The sequence below is a fragment of the Bombina bombina genome, chromosome 6 (assembly GCF_027579735.1).
Source record: "Bombina bombina isolate aBomBom1 chromosome 6, aBomBom1.pri, whole genome shotgun sequence".
Lineage (NCBI taxonomy): Eukaryota > Metazoa > Chordata > Amphibia > Anura > Bombinatoridae > Bombina > Bombina bombina.
In genome coordinates this window covers 727973523-727995910 of record NC_069504.1, presented here as the reverse complement: position 1 = coordinate 727995910, position 22388 = coordinate 727973523, and the positions used below count along the sequence as shown (strand labels likewise).

The window sequence follows — 22388 nt, the reverse complement described above, 5'->3', positions numbered from 1 at the left end:
GGCGTCGGGAGAAGAGGATGTTCCGGATCATGGACCTCTTCAGCTCCCGCTTGGATGAAGACATCAGCCGGATCATGGACCTCTTCAGCTCCCGCTTGGATGAAGACTTCAGCCGGATCATGGACCTCTTCAGCTTGGGCTTGGATTAGGACATCGGAGGAGCTCTTCAGGACGGATCGGTGAACCTGGTAGGGTGAAGACAAGGTAGGAAGATCTTCAGGGGCTTAGTGTTAGGTTTATTTAAGGGGGGTTTGGGTTAGATTAGGGGTATGTGGGTGGTTGGTTGTAATGTTGGGGGGGGTATTGTATGTTTTTTTTTACAGGCAAAAGAGCTGAATTTCTTGGGGCATGCCCCGCAAAGGGCCCTGTTCAGGGCTGGTAAGGTAAAAGAGCTTTGAAATGTAGTAATTTAGAATAGGGTAGGGCATTTTGTTATTTTGGGGGTCTTTGTTATTTTATTAGGGGGCTTAGAGTAGGTGTAATTAGTTTAAAATTGTTGTAATATTTTTCTTATGTTTGTAAATATTTTTTTATTTTTTGTAACTTAGTTCTTTTTTATTTTTTGTACTTTAGCTAGTTTATTTAATTGTATTTATTTGTAGGAATTGTATTTAATTAATTTATTGATAGTGTAGTGTTAGGTTAATTGTAGGTAATTGTAGGTAGTTTATTTAATTAATTTATTGATAGTGTAGTGTTAGGTTTAATTGTAACTTAGGTTAGGATTTATTTTACAGGTAAATTTGTAATTATTTTAACTATTTTAGCTATTAAATAGATCTTAACTATTTAATAGCTATTGTACCTGGTTAAAATAAATACAAAGTTTCCTGTAAAATAAATATAAATCCTAAAATAGCTATAATATAATTATAATTTATATTGTAGCTATATTAGGATTTATTTTACAGGTAAGTATTTATCTTTAAATAGGAATAATGTATTTAATAAGAGTTAATTAATTTCGTTAGATGTAAATTATATTTAACTTAGGGGGGTGTTAGTGTTAGGGTTAGACTTAGCTTTAGGGGTTAATACATTTATTAGAATAGCGGTGAGCTCCGGTCGGCAGATTAGGGGTTAATAATTGAAGTTAGGTGTCGGCGTTGTTAGGAAGGGCAGATTAGGGCTTAATACTATTTATTATAGGGTTAGTGAGGCGGAGTAGGGGTTAATAACTTTATTATAGTAGTGGTGCGGTCCGCTTGGCAGATTAGGGGTTAATAAGTGTAGGCAGGTGGAGGCGACGTTGAGGGGGGCAGATTAGGGGTTAATAAATATAATATAGGGGTCGGCGGTGTTAGGGGCAGCAGATTAGGGGTACATAGCTATAATGTAGGTGGCGGCGCTTTGCGGTCGGCAGATTAGGGGTTAATTATTGTAGGTAGCTGGCGGCGACGTTGTGGGGGGCAGATTAGGGGTTAATAAATATAATACAGGGGTCGGCGGTGTTAGGGGCAGCAGATTAGGGGTACATAAGTATAATGTAGGTGGCGGTCGGCAGATTAGGGGTTAAAAAAATTATTCGAGTGTCGGCGATGTGGGGGCACCTCGGTTTAGGGGTACATAGGTAGTTTATGGGTGTTAGTGTACTTTAGAGTACAGTAGTTAAGAGCTTTATAAACCGGCGTTAGCCCAGAAAGCTCTTAACTACTGACTTTTTTCCGGCGGCTGGAGTTTTGTCGTTAGATGTCTAACGCTCACTTCAGAAACGACTCTAAATACCGGAGTTAGAAAGATCCCATTGAAAAGATAGGATACGCAATTGACGTAAGGGGATCTGCGGTATGGAAAAGTCGCGGATGAAAAGTGAGCGTTAGACCCTATTTTGAGTGACTCCAAATACCGGCGGTAGCCTAAAACCAGCGTTAGGAGCCTCTAACGCTGGTTTTCACGGCTAACGCCAAACTCCAAATCTAGGTCTCATATAATTATAATAATAGATATTTTCTATATATATTAGTTCTGTTAGATAGTAGCACATCATACAGATTATTAACAACCACCTTTGACACTATCATATCACATATATATCATATAGGGTATGACATATATGACATGTAATAGATAGCACTAGATATCACCTTATATTACCACCCTTTAGGTGATTATAGGACACTGGCACTGTATTAACATTATGATGTGCCTTATCCACTAACCTGCACACATATGCCACCTCTGTACATATGATTGCACTCCCATATATCTTTATTATCATCACATATTTCTTTATCACATTACACAACGTTATTCCAAATAAATATTATGTCCCAGTAACACTAGTGTTAATCGCACTCTATCACACTTAGTATAAAATCCTGCTAGAAACTTTCTATTAGTACACTATAATTATTAAGTCATTTAAATTACCCAGTATTAGGAAGAAATACACCCCTGATATAACATTTATTCACCACATCATATTTATAGATATATATAGCGTTGCATCATCCAGTATAGAACAATCAGGCAGATTCAAATGATAATCTAATAACTTCTCAGTTATTTGTTACTAATGTTGCTATAGTGACCAACAGTTACTGAGTGACTTAGTGCCGACAAATCTATTGCGGTCATGCGCAGATAGTGCCAATGCCGAGGGCTTTATTAGATGAACAGGTTAACAAGAAAGCGACATTAGGTAAATTTTAATATTTATGAAATGTTGTTTAACTTTTAGTTTAATTATTTACTTGACGATAGCACAGTGGGCTGATCGGATTCATTGGTCCCGCCTATGCACACGCCCACCACTTTGTGAACAAATCTCAGAGCTCCATCTCACAACTAAAATGTTAGAGCCAATGGGCTCACGTTACAATGTGCTGGCTGCTATTGGCTTAGAGTATCAGGAAATAAAGCTCAGATGGTATAGCTGCTATACAGCGATATAGTTTAAACATGTAAGTTTCCTCTATTACTTACTTTACTGAATTTGTTCACTCCTTGCCCCCACTACAAATGTTTTTTTGAAAAGCACTGGGAATATGAACTATTGATTCCGAATGACATGCCGGTTTAGACATGCGCAGTAAGCACACTAACACGCCAAACAATTTTATGTGATCACACTGGTTTGGCAGCAGTTTTAATATGCCATCAAATCTATCAAGCGGTTTATCAGCTTTTCGTACGATCTATTAAGGTTTGTCTTTTCTGAATTGTCATGTGTTCTAATGATCTTTGTATTACAGGCACATTATGAACTGTGATTATAAGAATGTATGAATTTGGGTGTCTATTATCTGCTCACTAATGTATGCAATGGCAATTTAGTTTATGTCATAGATATCCATATAGGATTATATATTTTGACACATACTTGCGAGAGGATCTCTGGATTTAGCATTATGTACTTTTACTTTTATTTATACCAAATGGGAAATAGTGCAATGTTGTTGTTTTATATATATATATATATATATATATATATATATATATATATATATATATATATATATATATATATATATATATATAAACTAGTTATTGGAACAAATGTTCTATTTATGAGAGGTGTGTTGACATGACACCTGATTGGTAGGAAATGTACTACTCTCCCCATATTGGTTAAGATTCTGACATTTTATGACCAATAGGGTCTCATGTGCCTCCCAGGCTCCTCCTGGTATCATGTGATGCTAATTAACACTAATTAGATGTTCTGTGTGTATATATAGCAAGTGTTCTTAAATCTTTTTATGAAGCCTGATGAAACAGCCTTGAGCTGAGAAACGCGTAGCTTTGTTTTTATCATTTTAAATAAAACTATTTTATATTGGGACACTTGCTATTATCTCTTTGCTGCTACATATCCTCTTGCTGAGAGGAGCCCCTTTCACTGGGCCTCTCTTTGAATCACTGGTGGTATCTGGATTTCCTGGTATCCAGGAGGCCCTTGATTAAGTCTGGTGGGTGACCATATTGATCCCATCCTGCCTCTATAGCATCAAAGGAGATGCTACAACAAATGTGAGTACCTTTTTCAATAACTTACTGACTCACCTGTGTCAAGACAATACTAGGCCATATAGGCACCTATGTCCTTTTATGTTGTTCATCTAGACACCATACCTATACCGGAGATTGGTCCCCTGGGTGACTATTAGAAATCCCAGACTGCTGCTATAGCACTACTTGAGGTGCTTTCTCAAATGTGAGTTTTCATTGTATATATACACATATCTATCTTCTGGACCAGACAATATTGGGCCATGTGGCGCTTCTGTTTCTTCTTGTCTTTGTAGATAACTTTAATTTCCCAATAGGAAACAATGGGGTTGCGTTAGGAGCTGAACGTTGCTTTTTTGCAGGTGTTAGGTTTTTTTCCAGCCAGCTCAGCCCCATTGCATCCTATGGGGAAATCGTGCACAAGCACTTTTTTCCAGCTTACCGCTACCGTAAGCAACGCTGGTATTGAGGGTTGAAGTGAGGCTAAATTTGCTCAAAGATCACTTTTCTGAGGCTAACGCAGCCATTCAGAAAACTCGTAATACTAGTGTTGGCTTAACGGAGCGCTGAAAAAAAAAGGCTCGTTAGCACCGCAAGTCTTTACCGACAAAACTCGTAATCTAGGCGTATGAGTTCTGGAGTAAGGGTTCCGAGAACGCCATAGATGTATCCTTTAAAGGGACATTCACTTCACATACTGTAAATGGATTACATATTTGTATAGAAACATATTTACAATACACATACATTGGCAAAAATGCTTCTAGTAAAATTTGTCATTGGTTTAGTGTTAGTATTTTTTTATGCATGTGCATGTGAAAATAGCTAGATATTCTCAGTGTACCAGCATTTTACATACTACAGCTGCTCAGAGAGCCAGTGGGGTTTGTATCATGTCAGCAATTATGCAAATTTAGCCATTACCAGATGATAAAGCACCTTAAGCTCTCTGAGCAAGTGCTGTGTTTAAAATGCTGGTGCACGGAGCATACTTAAAACTGCTATAGCTTTTACTAGAAGCATTTTTGCTAATACATGAATATTGCAAAAATTCTTCAATTCAAAGCTGAAATTCCAGTGTAAATTCCAATTTTAGCTGTAATGTCCCTTTAAGGGCAAAACAAGTGGAACACTTATTAAAGTGCTTCATGTCTTACACTGTATCCTTTCTAGGCACAAGAAGCTGAGGCCACCTATCGTTCCTGTGTATCAGACGCTAACATTCGCTGTCAGAAGCAAGAGATAGTCAGGGAAAGAATAGTCTCTCATATTAGGAAGCTAATTCACCAAGGGGACCAGGTGCTTAAGGAGGTGAGTGGCCTTTCCTTTAAGTGACTGTTGTGTACATAATGTTATAGAACAGTACTTAGTAGTTGGAGATTTTTATTTTTTATCTGTAATTGTGATTTGCAAGATTAATGTGCTGATGAGCTAAATAGGCAACTATGGATATTGTTATCCTGTCCCAGAATGTTATGGTTTTTATACTGTATTTAATAATAGATCACATAGATAAGAATTGTTAAGAGTATTTATGAGTAACATTAAATTTAGCTCTTTTGCCCCTGTAACCGAGGAAGAAGTTTCTGCCCTTATACTGTCCTCCCACCTCACTACCTGTCCTCTCGACCCTATCCCCTCACAGCTACTCCCTCCCTCTCTTCTACCCTCACCCCCATACTCACACACATTTTCAACCTCTCCCTCAGCACTGGTATACTTCCCTCATCTCTAAAACATGCACTGGTCACACCTATCCTCAAAAAATCTTCCTTGGATCCAACCTCCCCATCCAACTACCGCCCTATTTCCCTAATCCCTCTTGCCTCAAAGCTCCTTGAAAAGCTAGTATATGCACGTCTATCCCATTTCCTTACACTATACTCTCTTCTTGACCCACTGCAATCTGGATTTTGTCCCCATCACTCCACAGAGACAGCAATTGTCAAGGTTACCAATGACCTACTTACAGCAAAATCCAAAGGCCACTTCTCTCTGCTTATCCTCCTTAATCTGTCTGCAGCCTTTTACACTGTTGATCACCCTCTTTTGCTCCAAACCCTCCAATCCTTCGGCATCTGCGACACAGCTCTCTTGTGGTTCTCTTCCTATCTATCTAACCGTACCTTTAGTGTAGCCTTCTCCAGAGCACCCTCTGCCTCGTTACTACTTTCTGTTGGGGTACCTCAAGGCTGTGTCCTTGGTCCCCTTCTCTTTTCAATCTATACGTCATCATTAGGTTCCTTAATAAAGTCCCACGGGTTTCAATATAATTTGTATGCCGATGACACCCAAATCTACCTCTCTGCACTAGACCTACCTCCTTCCTTACTAACACGTGTCACTAACTGTCTTTCTCATATCTCATCTTGGATGTCCTTTCACTACCTTAAGCTAAATCTCTCCAAAACTGAACTCCTTATTTTTCCCCCTTCTTCCAAAATCTCCACACCCCAATTTTCTATAACTGTTGATAATTCCATCATTACCCCTAGCCCGCATGCCCGATGTCTTGGGGTCACACTTGACTCAGACCTTTCCTTCACTCCTCACATTCAGTCCTTGGCTAAAGCCTGTCGCTTCTACCTTAAAAACATCTCTAAAATTAGACATTTCCTTACACAAGACACAACTAAGATTTTAATCCACTCTCTCATCCTTTCCCGTCTCAACTACTGCAACTCCGTCCTCTCTGGTCTACCTAGCTGCCGCCTAGATCCTTTACAATCCATAATGAATGCCTCTGCCAGGCTCATCTTCCTTACACGTCGCTCTTAATCTGCTGCACCTCTCTGCCAATCCCTTCACTGGCTTCCTCTTGCCTCCAGGATTAAACAGAAAATCCTCACACTGACATACAAAGCCCTCAACTGCACTGCTCTCCACTACATTTCAGACCTTGTCTCCAGATACTCTTCCTTCTGTCCCCTTCGCTCTGCTCACAATCTCCTACTCTCCTCCTCTCTTGTTACTTCCTCACATTCGCGTTTACAGGACTTCTCCAGACTGGCCCCCAACCTGTGGAACTCCCTGCCTCACTCCACAAGACTCTCCCCTAGTTTTAACAGCTTCAAGTGCTCCCTAAAGACTCTACTATTCAGGGATGCATACAACCAACACTAACCTTTCCTAACTCCATCGCTTTCCCCTTGAACCCCTTAGAATGATAGCCTATGAGCCCAGTTGTTTGTACATCACCTTCATAAGAGCCAACTACAAAAGTGCAACTCTCTGCAGGGCTCTCTACCCATTTGATCCCTATAATTATTATCCTGTATAACAACTATGTTTATAGCGCTGCAGAACCTGTTGGCGCTCCACAAATACCTGTTAATAATAATAATAGATAAGAGTGTTAACGTTAAACAGAAATCTTATTCTAAAGTAGACTGATGTATTCTAATATAGATTACATGTAAATTAGTGTTCAATCCTGAGGTTATGGAACAAGTAGAGGTGGCTGAATCATTTTAAGCAAAAATTAGTTATTTTACTAACAACTGTATCTTATGTTATCACAATTTTCTGTTATTTAGATTTGAAATGTAAATCTGTAGATCATAATTTTATAAAAACATTTAAAGGGATATGAAACCAAAACCTTTTCTTTTGTGATTCAGACACAGCATACCATTTAAAAAAAATTCTCAATCTACTTCTATCTTCAAATTTGCTTAGTTCCCATGATATCCTGTTTTGAGTGGTTCTTAGGTAAGTGTCTGGAGCACTACATTGCAGGAAATAATGCTGCTATCTAGTGGTCTTGTGAATGGATAACATTCTTGCAAAACTGCTGCCATATTGTGCTCCAGAAATGGGCCGGCTCCTAAGCATACATCCCTTTTTTCCAACAAAAGATGACCAGAGAATGAAGAAAAATTGATAATAAAAGTAAATTATAAAGTTGTTTAATATGGCACTCTCTATCTGAATCCTGAAAGAAAAAATGTTGGGTTTCATGTCCCTTTAACAGTATGCATAGATGGAAAAACTGGAAATGACAAAGTTTTGTAACATATTTATTGTGGTTTCAAACAGATTATCTACTTTTAGTTTCTGCTATTTCGTCTCCTCAGGTGACCTTGAATCTCCTGCGTATGAAGCAGTCTCAATGTGAGTCTATCCCCTATGGGTATGGAAATCTGTTTACCACATGCAACCCCTATGAGGCTGGAGATAGATACCTTCAGTTTATCCTGACTCTACCAAGAAAGCACACTGAGCCTGAGAAATTTGTTTTCCAGGAGTTCATCCCTACAGGACAAAGGTTAGGCTCTAAGTGAAGAAGAGAGAGTATTCATTTTTGTATTGCATTATTGTGTGTCTTTACCTCTGAAAAGAGGTTAGACACAATTAAAGTCAGCTACAGGCCATCAATGCACTATTTGGTTCTGAGATGAACAGGGATGTGAGCCAATCATTGGCATGCTCAGCTCAGGACCAATAGTGCATCGCTAGCTAGAGCTGACTTTAACTATGTATTTAAACCTTTAGCATGGGGTTTTAGACATAGGTGTGGACAAGGGATACTATAATAAAAAAATTGCTAATGCTTTGGGGCTTATAATTGTTGCAGCTTTATGCAAACTACTGAGACAGAAACTGCACACATAGGTCTCTATTTAACAAGGTCTGGCGGGACTGATCCGACAGTGCGGATCAGGTCCGTCAGACCTCGCTGAATACGGAGAGCAATACGCTCTCCGTATTCAGCATTGCACCAGCAGCTCACAAGAGCTGCTGGTGCAACGCCGCCCCCTGCAGACTCGCGGCCAATGGGACGCCAGCAGGGGGTGTCAATCAACCCGATCGTACTCGATCGGGTTGATTTCCGGCGATGTCTGTCCGCCTGCTCAGAGCAGGCGGACAGGTTATGGAGCAGCGGTCTTTGTGACCGCTGCTCATAACTGCTGTTTCTGGCGAGTCTGAAGACTCGCCAGAAACACGGGCCATCAAGCTCCATTTGGAGCTTGATAGATAGTCCCCATATTATTTATTGTTGCACCCAGTGGAGGTATGAACCAATTAATGAGGGGGGGGGATGACTGTGAAAGCTTAGTATAGCAGAGTCATGAGTGTTCTCTAGGTAGAGTCAGCGCAGGTATACCATAAGCTAATGGGAGTGGACAGACTATTTAAGGGCATGGCTAGGTGTAAAGAAAGAGCAATATGGTGGAGATATTTTGTTCCTCCTTCTTAGCACAATCAGGGGGAAACCTGAAAGGTTACTGTATTTTTGCTCCCATTTGCCCCCATATAACCTTAGTTGGTTGTATCCCCAATTTTACATGGTGCCAATAAGCCTAACCTGGCCAGTACAAACTCTGTATATCATTTGATATTTCAGATCCCTGAAGGATGATTTTTAATCCTGGTATTAAATAATAGTATTCCAATCCATCACAAAATACATTCACAGGATTTTTGGACTTTTATACATTGGACCTGCTGAAACCCTATTCTTGCCAGTTTTAGTGGCATTTCTTAGCTGCTCAGTTTGAGGTTTTTTTTAATGTTAATGTTCTTGGTCATGGTCAATTCATATTTTAATACACAACAACATTTTTCTTTTCTTTTTTTAAAAAAGTACCTTAATGAAAAATGTGAACTATGGAACATGTAGATAAATTAAATATTATCACCAGAATATAGATGTTTAAACCTTTTATGTATACATTTACACAAAGTAGTAAACTGTGCACATCATGAACTGATGAGTTTGCTTTAGTGAAAACAAAAAACTTGAGTTCAAACATATTAGGAAGTCATAAATAATTGTGCTAGCTAGAGCGTATTAAATAGTTTACTTTTTATTTTTATTTTGTCATTTGAAATAGCAATTTTTCCTGTTGAACCTGAGAATTTGAATATTTTAAATCTCTCAGAACTATTGATGCCTTCATGATACTAAACCACTGATTAGATGGCTCAGTTGGTTATCAGTCAACTATAGTAGATGTTTAAAGATCAGGATTACGGCTCTAGTTATGGCAGAACTACCTCATCCTTTTGTGCGTCTAAGACCGAGCAAAATTTAGTTTGATAATAATAATAATATGACACTACTAGATGAGCTGCAGCATTGAGTCCCTTGATAACTATAAAATGAAGACAATATTATTAAATAATTATAAACTAGATATTATGGGCCCCATTTAACAAAGCCGGGACAGACAAGGTTCAATTCTGCAAATCTGTCCACCTGGGATTGCATTGCACAATCGTCTAATGCCGCCCCCTGCTCACACTAGGCCAATGGCGTGCATGTGGGGGCTATCAATTACCCCAGACGAACTTGTCCTGGGTGATTTTAATCCGCCAGCTAAGAGCTGGCATACAGGTTAGGAAGCAGCAGTCTGATGACCGCTGCATCTTAAAGGGACATTAAACCCAAAAAAATTATTTCATGATTCAGATAGAACATACAATTTTAAACAACTTTCTAGTTTACTTCTATTATCTAATTTGCTTCATTCTCTTGATATTCTTTCCTGAAAAGCATATCTAGATAGGCTCAGTGATGGCAGCACATAGATGACTTGTGTTATTGGCTCACCCATGTGCATTGCTATTTCTTCAACAAAAAATATCTAAAGAAAGAAGCAAATTTGATAATAGAAGTAAATTGGAATGTTGTTTAAAATTGTTTTCTCTGTCTGAATCATGAAAGATTTTTTTGGATTTAATGTCCTTTTAACTATCGGCTGCAGGCTCACTCATGAGAGACTGCACCAATGGTGCTCCAAAGCTGCATACACAGCTTGATAAATGGAGCCCTATATGTTGTATTACTTATATTTATCTTCATAACACTATTGTTTTCAGTGGTGTCACTAGGGTTGGTGTCACCCGGTGCGGTACATTATGGTGTCACCCCCCCCCCCTCCGCCCAGAAAGCACACACACAAACACAAAAACACAGGCACACACTCAGACACACTCAGACACACTTAAAAACACACTCAGATGCACACACAAACACTCAGAAACACACTCAGACACACACACAAAAACACTCAGACACACGCACAAAAACACTCAGACACACACACAAAAACACTCAGACACACGCACAAAAACACTCAGATACACACACATAGAAAATATGTAAACTGCACTGCATTAATTATAAAGCTCATGCCTAGAGATGCTCCCTGGCTCAGCAGAGCATCAAATGAAAGATAAACAGAGCACTCTAAAAATAAATCACTAAAGAAAAGGTTTAGGCACGCAAACTATGAAAATTCTGCTCTCTGACTCTGTTTCAAGTCTGTCAGTGCACAGCCCCGGGCTGCGTGTCTACCGCTTCTTATGGCCAAGCACCTCTGCTCTCTGCCCACCCCCAGACCCCCACCTGCCCTCCCCTCCTACCTCTTCAGTGTGAACTTAGTGTACCGTAACTTTAGAGACAGTGTCAGACAGTCATCTCGCTCATGATTTCCCAGTTCCCGATTAGAGAGACAGCACAGCAGTGAGTGACTCCACTGCTCCACACGACACTGAGCAGTGAGCACAGATAGGCAGGCAGGTTTAGGCTAGCAGCGCAACTTTGCAAGCCCCACGGCACATCCACAACATTCATAGTGAAATTGGGCAGTGGAGGAGCAAAGTACAAACAAGCAAAAGCAGCCGGGAAAACTATTTGTGGAAATTGCAGCGCTGGCTCAAAAAAAATGAAGTGTTTACAACTTCCCCAATCCTAATAATGTTCACAAATGCTGGCCCCTCTAATAAAAAAATATATGCATCTCTACATTGTATTTCTTTGAATTTCAATAAAATTAAAAAAAAAAAAAAATTTTTTTTTTGGTGGTGTCACCCCCTGGAGGGTGTCACCCAGGTGCGGCCCGCACCCCTCTAGTGACACCACTGATTGTTTTATATACTGTAGATATATATATAGTGAGTCTAACAATACCCATAACTGTATGTTGTATGTATAAACTGTATGATGCATTCAGGGCCAGCTCTATAATTCGACCAGGTGGGACCATGGGACCTAGGCAGCACTTGACAGCGGCAGCACATAAGGAGATCGAATTGTGACTAATAGTATTTTTAAAGAGAAATAAAACCCTTTTCACTCTGTCGGCATTTAACATTGCACACACATTTATGGTGAACTGCTTGTGCAATGCCGCCCCCTGCAGATTCGCGGCCAATCGGCCGGTAGCAGGGGGTGTCAATCAAACTGATCGTATACGTGGTGGTGGACGAGTTAAGGAGCAGCGGTCTTAAGACTGCTGTTTCTTAACTCCTGTCTCCGGCAAGACTGAAGGCTCGCAAGGAAACATTGGGGCCGATACGGAGATTGTTACATCAGCCCCATAGAATGCAATTTTAAGCAACTTTCTAATTTACTCCTAGGGGCCTATTTATCAAGCTCCGTACGGAGCTTGAAGCCCTGTGTTTCTGGCGAGCCTTTAGGGTTGCCCGAAACACAAGTTATGGAGCAGCGGTCTAAAGACCGCTGCTCCATGACCTGTCCACCTGCTCTGAGGAGGCGGACAGCAATTGCCAGAAATCAATCCAATCCAATACAATCTGGTTGATTGACACCCCCTGCTAGCGGCCAATTGGCTGCAAACCTGCAGGGGGCAACGTTGCACCAGCAGTTCACAGGAACTGCTGGTGCCATGCTGAATGCGGAGAGCGTAATGCTGTCTGCATTCAGCGATGTCTTTCGGACATGATCCGCTGATCGGATTATGTCGGGCAGACACATGTAAGCTTAAGAGCCAGTCCATTTTTGGTTCAGAACCCTGGGTAGCGCTTGCTGATTGGTGGCTACATTTAGATAAAGTGAATTTGATAGTTGCTTAAAATTGCATGCTCTATTTGAATAATGAAAAAAAAATGGGGTTCATATCCCTTTAACTTTCTAAGTGTCTCTACATCTGCTTATAGGTCTCCTTCAGGCAGTAGACGTAAGAATGCAGTGCAGCTTGTGCGAGTCTCTTCTTCATTGTCTGAACTGAACACAAAGAACGAGGATGCATCAGGAAAGATACCTGCAGGTGAGGTCTATTATAATATATATATGTGAATCCTAATGAAGGTAGTAAAGAAACATGCGGAACTATAGTGGTTTAATTACTCAGCTGACTAAGGGCCATTGTCTATTTTTTTATGATACAATAAACCAAGAAGGAGGTTGTTCTCCATATTACAGTTAAGCCTTGTTCTTCTGATGGCACTCAGGTCCATAGTAAATGTTCTCATATTTTTAGTTTTTTTAACCTTTTACCCTGGTTTAAGTCATATGGATACTTCCAGTCTTAAAGTAACATTGTAAAAAAAAAGTACATGCTGTAATTGGTTAGAGTATGCCATTTTTGCATTAGGGACTCTCTAACTATGGGTTTGATTCCAAGATTTCTGATTTTCTTTTTCAATATTGGAAAAGTGGGATTAGGGTTATGTTTTTTTTTTTTTAACAAAGCATCTACAGTCTTTTTAAGTCAAACACAGCCAGGCTTAATAACTGCCACAAGATTAATTTTCCTATAATGGCACCCTATAATGGATGCCAATTACAGAAAACTAGAATGGGTTAATGGGGTTAAGGAGCACACTGAGTGTGTTTTGCAATTGTACTGAGTGGTGTTTATGATAACAATATGGACATGATGGGTATACTGGGCAATTTTTTATATACTTTGAGAAAACCTTGTTTTTTGTTTGGGTGAGATTTTCATCTTAAATCAAGAACAATACTGCAGGAAATTCATTTCCATAAGAAGAAAGTGGCTGCAAATAACCTCTTCTTCATAACTGGATGTTAACAGTTTTTAACAATAATGTAAATTGTAAAACTGCTAAGTGACAAGGTTTAAAAAAGTTCCAAACCTCACTGTGCAGAATGCAGTTTGTTTTTGATGAATTTCTATTACTGTAATAAAATATCAGCATCAGGTTCTAGATACTGTAAATCGTGACTTTTAAAAACACACACACAAAAAAAGAAAAATGTGCAAAAGATATTGGTAGCCAGTCAACGAGACAAAATGGCAAGCAGTAAAATCCTGTTCACACATACCCGATTACAGATAGAAATCCAATTTAAAGGCGCGGTAAAGTCAAAATTCCCTTTTATGATTCATACTTAGGCCTCTATTTATGAAAGGTCTTGCGGACCTGATCCGAGCAATACGCTCTCCGTATTCAGCATTGCACCAGCAGCTCACAAGAGCTGCTGGTGCAACGCCGCCACCTGCTGATTCGCGGCCAATCGTTCGCCAGCAGGAAGGTGTCAATCAACCCGATCGTATTCGATCGGGTTGAATTGCGGCGATTCCCGTCCGCCTGCTTAGAGCAGGCGGACAGGGTTATGGAGCAGCGGTCTGAAGACTCGCCAGAAAAACGGGCCATCAAGCTCCATTCGGAGCTTGATAGATAGGCCCCAGAGCATGCAATTTTAAACAACTTTCCAATTTATTTTTGTCATCTAATTTGCTTCGTTCTCTTGGCATCCTTTGTTAGAAAGAATACCTAGATAGGTTTAGGATCACCAATGCAATACCGTGAGCTTACCTGACATGCTCAGCCAGCTTCCAGTAGTGCATTGCTGCTCCTTTGGGTTTTTGGGTCCTAGATGCATAATTTTGCTCTTGGTAATATTACATTTTAGATCCTATTTATTTGCCAAGTCTTCCAGTTTTTTTAATATCACTGCTTAACTTATGCCCCTTAGTTCCTAGAATAAGATAGGTTTGGTTCCAATTTGCAAGCCCTTCTGGAGTGATGAGAATGGTCTATAAATTAGCACCATAACCAAGGACAGTAGTGGTTTGTCTTGTATCTCTTAATGTTCTTTTCAATGTTGTCTTTCTTTACAATCCGTACTATGTACATACTTTCTGATTTCACGCCCCTTGTGGTTGCTCATCAATACCTAACTTTGGATTTCTATAACCGTCTAACTCTACTAGTAATATTCTGATTCACATATGTGTGCCTGTTTTAAATGAATGTGAGATTGACCACCTATTTTTTATTTAAAAGGGACCTGAAACCATAAATTTCTATTTCAGGTTTCAGATGGATCATACAATAATAAAGAACTTTCAAATTTACTTCTATTATCAAATTTGCTTCATTGTTTTGGCATCCTTTGTTGAAAGAGCAGCGATCCCCTTTTGGGAGCTATCTGAATAGATCAGGTAAGCCAATGACAAGAAGCATATAGGTGCAGCCACTAATTAGCTCCCAGCAGTGGATGGCTGCTCCTGAGACTACCTAGGTATGCTTTTACAAAAGGGTATCAAGAGAACAAAGCAAATTAGATACTAGAAGTAAATTAGAAATTTGATTGAAATCGCATGCTCAGTCGGAATCTTCAAATAGCGTTTTATGAACATATTGATATGAACATATTATTCTTTTTTTTAAAAACTAATTTTTTTTTATTAAATGGTTTAAGTTTATAAAACTGAAATACGTTAAGGATGTTTTTAAGGATCTGCTGAGTATTTTCTTCTCCCTCTTGATTCAGGAGAACGAGGTTCTTGGGGCAACAAACTCTTTAACAGCGACTTTGAAAGTATGGGAGGAAACAGTGAAGCCAGATCATTAGAATCTCCCACACACAGTCCAGGTAGCCGCTTCTTATCTTATCTGATGACGTAATTATTTTAGTCTATGACATTGTTTTAGTGTTGACGAATAGTATTGATGAGACACAGGTAGGTTACCTCTTTCTATCATCCATTTAAAAGTGCCACATTTAACCCCTTAATGACAGCTGATGTACTCTTTACATTGGCTGTTGTTGTCACATTAAGGGGTTAAACAGCATAGTGACCATGCTGGGAGGAGGGCATGTAGTAATAGTATGTCCCGCATTACCAGGTTAAAAACCCCTTAAGGACATGTGACTAGATTACTTCCTTGCCATTACGGGGTTAACCATGTTTTGAGATATATACAAATATATATATAATTTTGCTTTACCAATGTGAAGAGCTGTTAAACTTTGAAACTAATATATGGCAGTATCAGTAGTACATAACTGATACAACTGTATTTGTTTCAATTTAAATTTAAACAGCTTTAACCTCAATTTTGTTCAGGCCAAAAGAAAACACAACAAGCTTAAATGCTATAATAATTGGATGCAACAATGAAGACTGTGTTGGTTGACTTCTGGGTAATAACATAATCTTTCTCTCAATGCATTCTGGGAGTGTGGAAATTACCATTCATATTAAGCAAAATTGTGACCTACAGCTTAATCTCACATGCATTTCTCTTTTAATGTAAAAATGGTTAGTTTTTCTGAACCAGAGGATTTCATCAGTCCTATCAAATATGTATAAACAATTAAGTTCTTTAGTTTTCATTTGTTTACTACTATATATTATCTGTTTGTCTTCAGGAAACTTGACTAGACGAGGTCCAACAGCTTCATCCACAGGCACCATGTCTTCTGACGATCTAGATGACAGAGATTCTGGCCAAGCAGAGGACATTGGTTAGTACAGTGTCCCCTATCTTTCTATAATGTATAACAAAAATATGGCAACCTGACAAGACGTCTACTTCTGTTTCCAGACTCAACAGATGCAACTTCTGAGAACGGCTTGCATCTTCAGAACTATGAGAGAACAGGGTTCATTTTGTCACTAGCTGCTAAAAGTCACCGCCTCCGACGTACAAGGGTGCTCAGCAAGTGCAGGGAATGTGAGAACTTTATGGTGTCAGGCGCGGAGTGTGAGGAGGTAAGAACCCATTCTGTTTGAGTTTTTCTAAGAGGGATCAAAATACATGAAATCACACTTGATTATTACTCTGTACATTTCTTAGTGTTATTTGACCTGTCACAAGAAGTGCCTGGAAAGTTTGCTGATCAAATGTGGTCATCAGAAGCTACCACCGAAGGTTCCTCTGATTGGGGTAGACTTTTGCCACTTTCCCCGATATTTTCCTGAAGAGGTTCCCTTCATCATTGTAAAGTGTACAGCAGAGATTGAATTGCGAGCATTGGGGCAGCAGGTAAACATCCTTGTATTGTCTCTTTCCCCTTTCTATGCATTTTCCATTACATATTCCATTTTTGTACTTATTTTATTACTTTTCCCACTTTATCTACTTCTTTTTTAAAAGAACTTCTCTCCAATTAGGCATGTTTCTCTCCTCTACTTTTACTTATGTTTGTCAATGTAAGTGTAGTAATGTAGTGTATAGTCTTACATAATGTAAGTTTTTATTGTATTGTACCTTTGCATTCACTTAACCTCTCTATATTTCAATATTTTGAAATAAGCTCTTTTTTATTTATTTTATTTTGTATTTTTTTATCTACCTCTCTTTATCATTCTCTCTTTTTCTTTCTATTTTTTTCCTCTATTCACTCTTGCTCTCTCTTACCTCTCTCTCCCTCTCTCACTCATCTTTCACTCATTCCACCCCTCTCTCTTTTATTTTGTCTCTATTTGTCTCTCCTTTCCTCCATCTCTCACACTATATTTCTTGAATCCATCTTTACCTCCCATCTTTGATCTCATCCTCATAATTTTACAGGGTTTATATCGTATCAGTGGGGCCCAAGTCAGAGTAGAAAAACTTCTCCAAGCTTTTGAAAATGGAAGAGACCTTGTTGATCTCTCTGGTCATTCACCACATGATATCACCAGCACCCTGAAACAATTTCTGAAAAAGGTATAGTGCTTAGGCCATTGATTCCACAATCTAAACACGATATAATACCAGATATTCTCAGTATATGGTTACAGTAAATGGTACATTGTTAAGGTATTGGTTAGCATAGAGTTTTACCATCAGATCGTATGATTTACTCAAAGAGCTACAAATTTTGTTTTAAGTTTTGAATAAGTAATTAAAGAAGTAACTTTAAAGGGATATGAAACAAAAAAGATTATTTCATGATTCGGATAGAGCATGTTATTTTAAACAACTTTCTAAATTTACTTCTATAATTAATTTTTCTTCGTTCTCTTGGTAACTTTTGTTGCAAAGCAGGGACATATGCTGCCATATAAAACACAATACTTACAAATACAGTTAGCAGCGCTTAACATTAAAAGAAATATTGTACGAATAAAACAGCCTTACTGCTCAATATTCCCCTGGTTTACAAGGGGGGGGATGTAAGTGCAACAATATAGCGAACCGGATTAGCTTAGGATACAGCTTCTTTCACTCATCGTCAGTCCAGCTGCCGCTGCTCTCTGTGCCTGTGTGTTTCTCCTCACACCGGATGGACAAGCGGATATGTAGACAAACTGTGTAAAAGAGGACAGCGCAAAGGGACACGATTCAAGGTAGACTTTATTCACAAGTACAGCATATCAACACAGATTCCACTTACAAACAGTAAATTATTTCCAGCAATTCTCAATTAATGTTGTTAACATATGAAGTCTCATTCCATTAATTCAGGTCTCCACGGCTGGCAAGTACTTCCGATAGGGGATGTTTCCTCCCGGACTCAGCACACAGCAGCAGGGAACCTTCTCCGATAGCGGAATAGACCAATAGGCTCAACGCGTTTCCCCCGGAGTACGCCCGGGCTTTTTCAAGAGCAGGATCCTGCTGAGTCCGGGAGGAAACATCCCTTATCGGAAGTACTTGCCAGCCGTGGAGACCTGTATTAACGGAATGAGTCTTCATATGTTTACAACATTAATTGTGAATTGCTGGAAATAACTTACTGTTTGTAGGTAGAATCTGTGTTCATATGCTGCACTTGTGACTAAAGTCTACCTTGAATCGTGTCCCTTTGCGCTGTCCTCTTTTTACACAGTTTGTCTACATATGCGGCCAGCCCATTTCTGGAGCACTATACGGCAGCAGATTTGCAAGAATTTTATCCATTTAAAAGCGCACTGGATGGCAGCACTATTTCTTGCTATGTAGTGATCCAGGTGCCTACTTAGGTATCTCTTCAACAAAATATCATGGGAACAAAGCAAATTTAATATTAAAAGTATTTTTTTTTTAAATAGTATGGTATGTCTGAATCAAAAAAATTTTTTGGGGGTTTCATATCCCTTTAAGAGAAATAAGAATTATGCAGTATGCTTAGTACTATTTAAAAATGTAATTCTTTTATACAGTACATTTGTATCATATATTATGTATCTCTTTTATGATAACTATGACAATTACTAGCATTGATTCATCTATTTCTATGTACGAGACTTATCATTTTCAAAGATTCTAAGATCTAAGCTATTGAACATGCACTTTGTAATCTGAAATGTATACAGCTAGGGTAACTAATAGACTGATAGATAGTAGATAGATAGATAGATAAATAGATAGATAGATAGATAGATAAATAGAGGCATGTCACAAGACTTGATTTTCTGCTCCATTATTGCAGTGATTACAAATGGCCTACACAGAAAAAAAGCAGTATAGCCTCTCACTATTGCTATAGTAACTTTCAGTTACAAGAACAAGTCACAGTCCTTAAAATAGACATGAAACCCACATTTTTACTTTCATGATTCAGATAGAAAATACAATTTTAAACAACTTTCCAATTTACTTCTATTATCTAATCTGATTCATTCTCTTGGTATCCTTTGTTGAAGAAGCAGCAATGCACTACTGGGAGCTAGATAAAAGCATTGGGTGAGCCAATAACATGAGGAGTAAATGGGCAGCCACCAATCAGCAGCTCCTGAGCCTACCTAGGTATGCTTTTCAACAAAGGATACAAAGGGAACAAAACAAACCAGACAATAGAAGTAAATTGGAAAGTTGTTTAATATCGCACTCTCTATCTGAATCATGAAAGATAAAAATTGGGTTTAATTTTCGTTTAAGCCTTTAACAATCATTTGGATCTTGGAGGAAAATAAAAAAAGTTTGTAATTCTGAGGCTTTTCTGTAGTTTTTCAATAAATTTTCAGTTACATTTCAGAAAATGGGGCAAGAAAATAATGAAAGGATATTGCATTTTTTTTTCTTTTTTACTATGTGTAATTAAACATCTCTGTCACAGAGCTGTTAACCCATACTTTAACCCTTCCAAACACTCAGCCCTAATGCATAACCCTGCGCAATTCCATTAATCCTATGAGCAATCCTCAACAAAAATTATGTAATCGAATTTGATGTAAAAAAGACTGCTGCATAAAAAAGTATTTAATTCACTGGTCAAGTTGAGTGGGAACACGTGGGAACAGAGTTCCTGCACTATTTTTGCAGGAGGAACTAAGTTCCCTCTGGACAGAGAACAGATACGCTTCAGTAAACATTGCTGCTGCTAGTGGGAGGAGCTGGAGCAAAGTCTGTAAGAGGGATAGTGAGATCCTCTAGTAATGGGCAGAAACAATTCCTACAATACACTAAATGCAAGCCTGTCAGTGGTCCTGCTGTGTGATCACCCCGCAGTGTGTGTAACACATGGTGCTTGCTTACATTTCTGTGTGGCTTACTCTGGGGTTATTTAGATCCCTTTAGCAAAAATAGGACTATTGCACCTTAAGTGGGTGAGACTCTGTGACAGAGGAGGATTCTCAGGCCCAAAGACAACTATTCAACCCTTCATTGGATTTAATTTACTTTCATTAAACAAAAGTGTATAAATTATATACATATAAATACAGTGTGTGTGTATATATATATATATATATATAAAACAATATCAATTGTGAGGAGGGGGGTGGAAGTCTAGGTGAGTTCCCACACTTTGTTTTGTAGGACTTGACCCCTGTTTTAATTTATTACAGTTCTCTGCTTAACCACTGTTTACATTTGGTGCTATTGTTACATTTTAAATTTTTAAGTCATAGTTCCTTTTTATACCTATCTCCTTTGTAGCACTTATTAAAATTGTATTAAATATGTCATACAAAATTACACAAGTTTAATTACACTATCTTTAAAGTACAATCTTCCAGTCTCCTTCAAATAAAGGATTACACAAAGCTTTTTTTTTTTTACATTCCGAGAGTTGGTGATTTACATTTAGAAATTCTATGAATAAAAGCAGAAATATATTTAAACAAACTTAAAATATAAAGCATTTTCCAGAATGTTTACATAGCTTGTGTGGGCATTAACATATATACTGTATATCTACAGACCCACATACATAGATAGGGAATTCCTCAGACAGAATCCAGAATAATCTAGTTGTAGAATCAGAAGTATTTCCCTACTTCAGCTGTGTCTGTTGCATGTATGAACAGCATGAGTCATGTGGGTGGGAACATTATGAGCTACATCAGGTTTCTCAACTCTACTACTCAAGCACAGTAACACCCATAACTAGCCAGGTTAAAAGGATTTACTTTTCTAAATATAGGATTTCAGTCATGATGACTGAACTATTAATATTGAATTGTCAGGTAAATAAATCCTTGAAACTTTTACTTTAAAAGTAAAAAATATTGTGAAGAAGCACAATTTAAAGGGACAGTAAACCTAAAAAATAATGTTATATAATTCTGCACTATGTGCAGAATTATATAACATTATTTAGGTGCTATAGCTATAAAACACTTTTTTCACTTTTAATATTTAAAAAACATACCGCTTTTACAGACCCGCTCTCTGCTCTCTGCTGAGCGGGTCTGTTTTTTTTAGTCAGCGCATCGGGCCAGCTGTATAGTCACAGCCCGGCCCGACCGCGCTATAACATTAAGTGAAGCTCGCTCCTGCTGTCAGACAGAGCAGGAGCGAGCTGCAGTCTTATGGCGCGGTCGGGCCGGGCTGTGACTATACAGCTGGCCCGATGCGCTGACTAAAAAAAACAGACCCGCTCAGCAGAGAGCAGAGAGCGGGTCTGTAAAAGCGGTATGTTTTTTAAATATTAAAAGTGAAAAAAGGGTTTTATAGCTATAGCACCTAAATAATGTTATATAATTCTGCACTATGTGCAGAATTATATAACATTATTTTTTAGGTTTACTGTCCCTTTAAACATGTTTAAAACATGTTTAAACATTTAAAAGAATGCTGTTTTTCTTGATTTTGAAAATTACAGGAAGTGCATGTTTTTGCACATTTCATTACAGATGTTTGATAAGGACACTTCCTACTGCTGTAATGATGGACACTTACACATGACACAGATAAAAAAAATATCAAGACTTTTTTTTTTGCAAAACAAATCACAAAAACTAAAAATAAACTAAATAAGTTAATTAATATTATTTTAAAAAGCTCTCTTTTAGACGCAAAAGAAGAAAAACAAACACTTTAAAGGGACATGAAACCCAGATTTTTTCTTTCTTGATTAAGATAGAGAATACAATTTTAAACAACAAACTAATTTACTTCTATCATCTAATATGCTTCTTTCTTTAGATATTCTTTGTTGAAGAAATAGCAATGCACATATGTGAGCCAATCATACGAGGTATCTATGTGCAGCCACCAATCAGCAGCTACTGAGCCTATTTAGATATGCTTTTCAACAAAGGATATCAAGAGAATTAAGCAAATTAGATAATAGAAGT

General features: G+C 38.4%; 1 protein-coding gene across 1 annotated transcript in view; it reads left to right on the top strand.

Moving 5' to 3' along the window:
• Nucleotides 1-22388, top strand: part of LOC128663553 (GEM-interacting protein) — a 142203-nt gene that overhangs the window by 75645 nt on the left and 44170 nt on the right. The window contains exons 10-17 of the mRNA XM_053717932.1: nucleotides 5125-5262; nucleotides 8028-8218; nucleotides 12859-12968; nucleotides 15446-15547; nucleotides 16328-16423; nucleotides 16504-16670; nucleotides 16756-16944; nucleotides 17473-17610. Of these exons, the coding sequence (XP_053573907.1) occupies nucleotides 5125-5262; nucleotides 8028-8218; nucleotides 12859-12968; nucleotides 15446-15547; nucleotides 16328-16423; nucleotides 16504-16670; nucleotides 16756-16944; nucleotides 17473-17610 (1131 nt within the window). The remainder of the gene's footprint in view (nucleotides 1-5124; nucleotides 5263-8027; nucleotides 8219-12858; nucleotides 12969-15445; nucleotides 15548-16327; nucleotides 16424-16503; nucleotides 16671-16755; nucleotides 16945-17472; nucleotides 17611-22388) is intronic.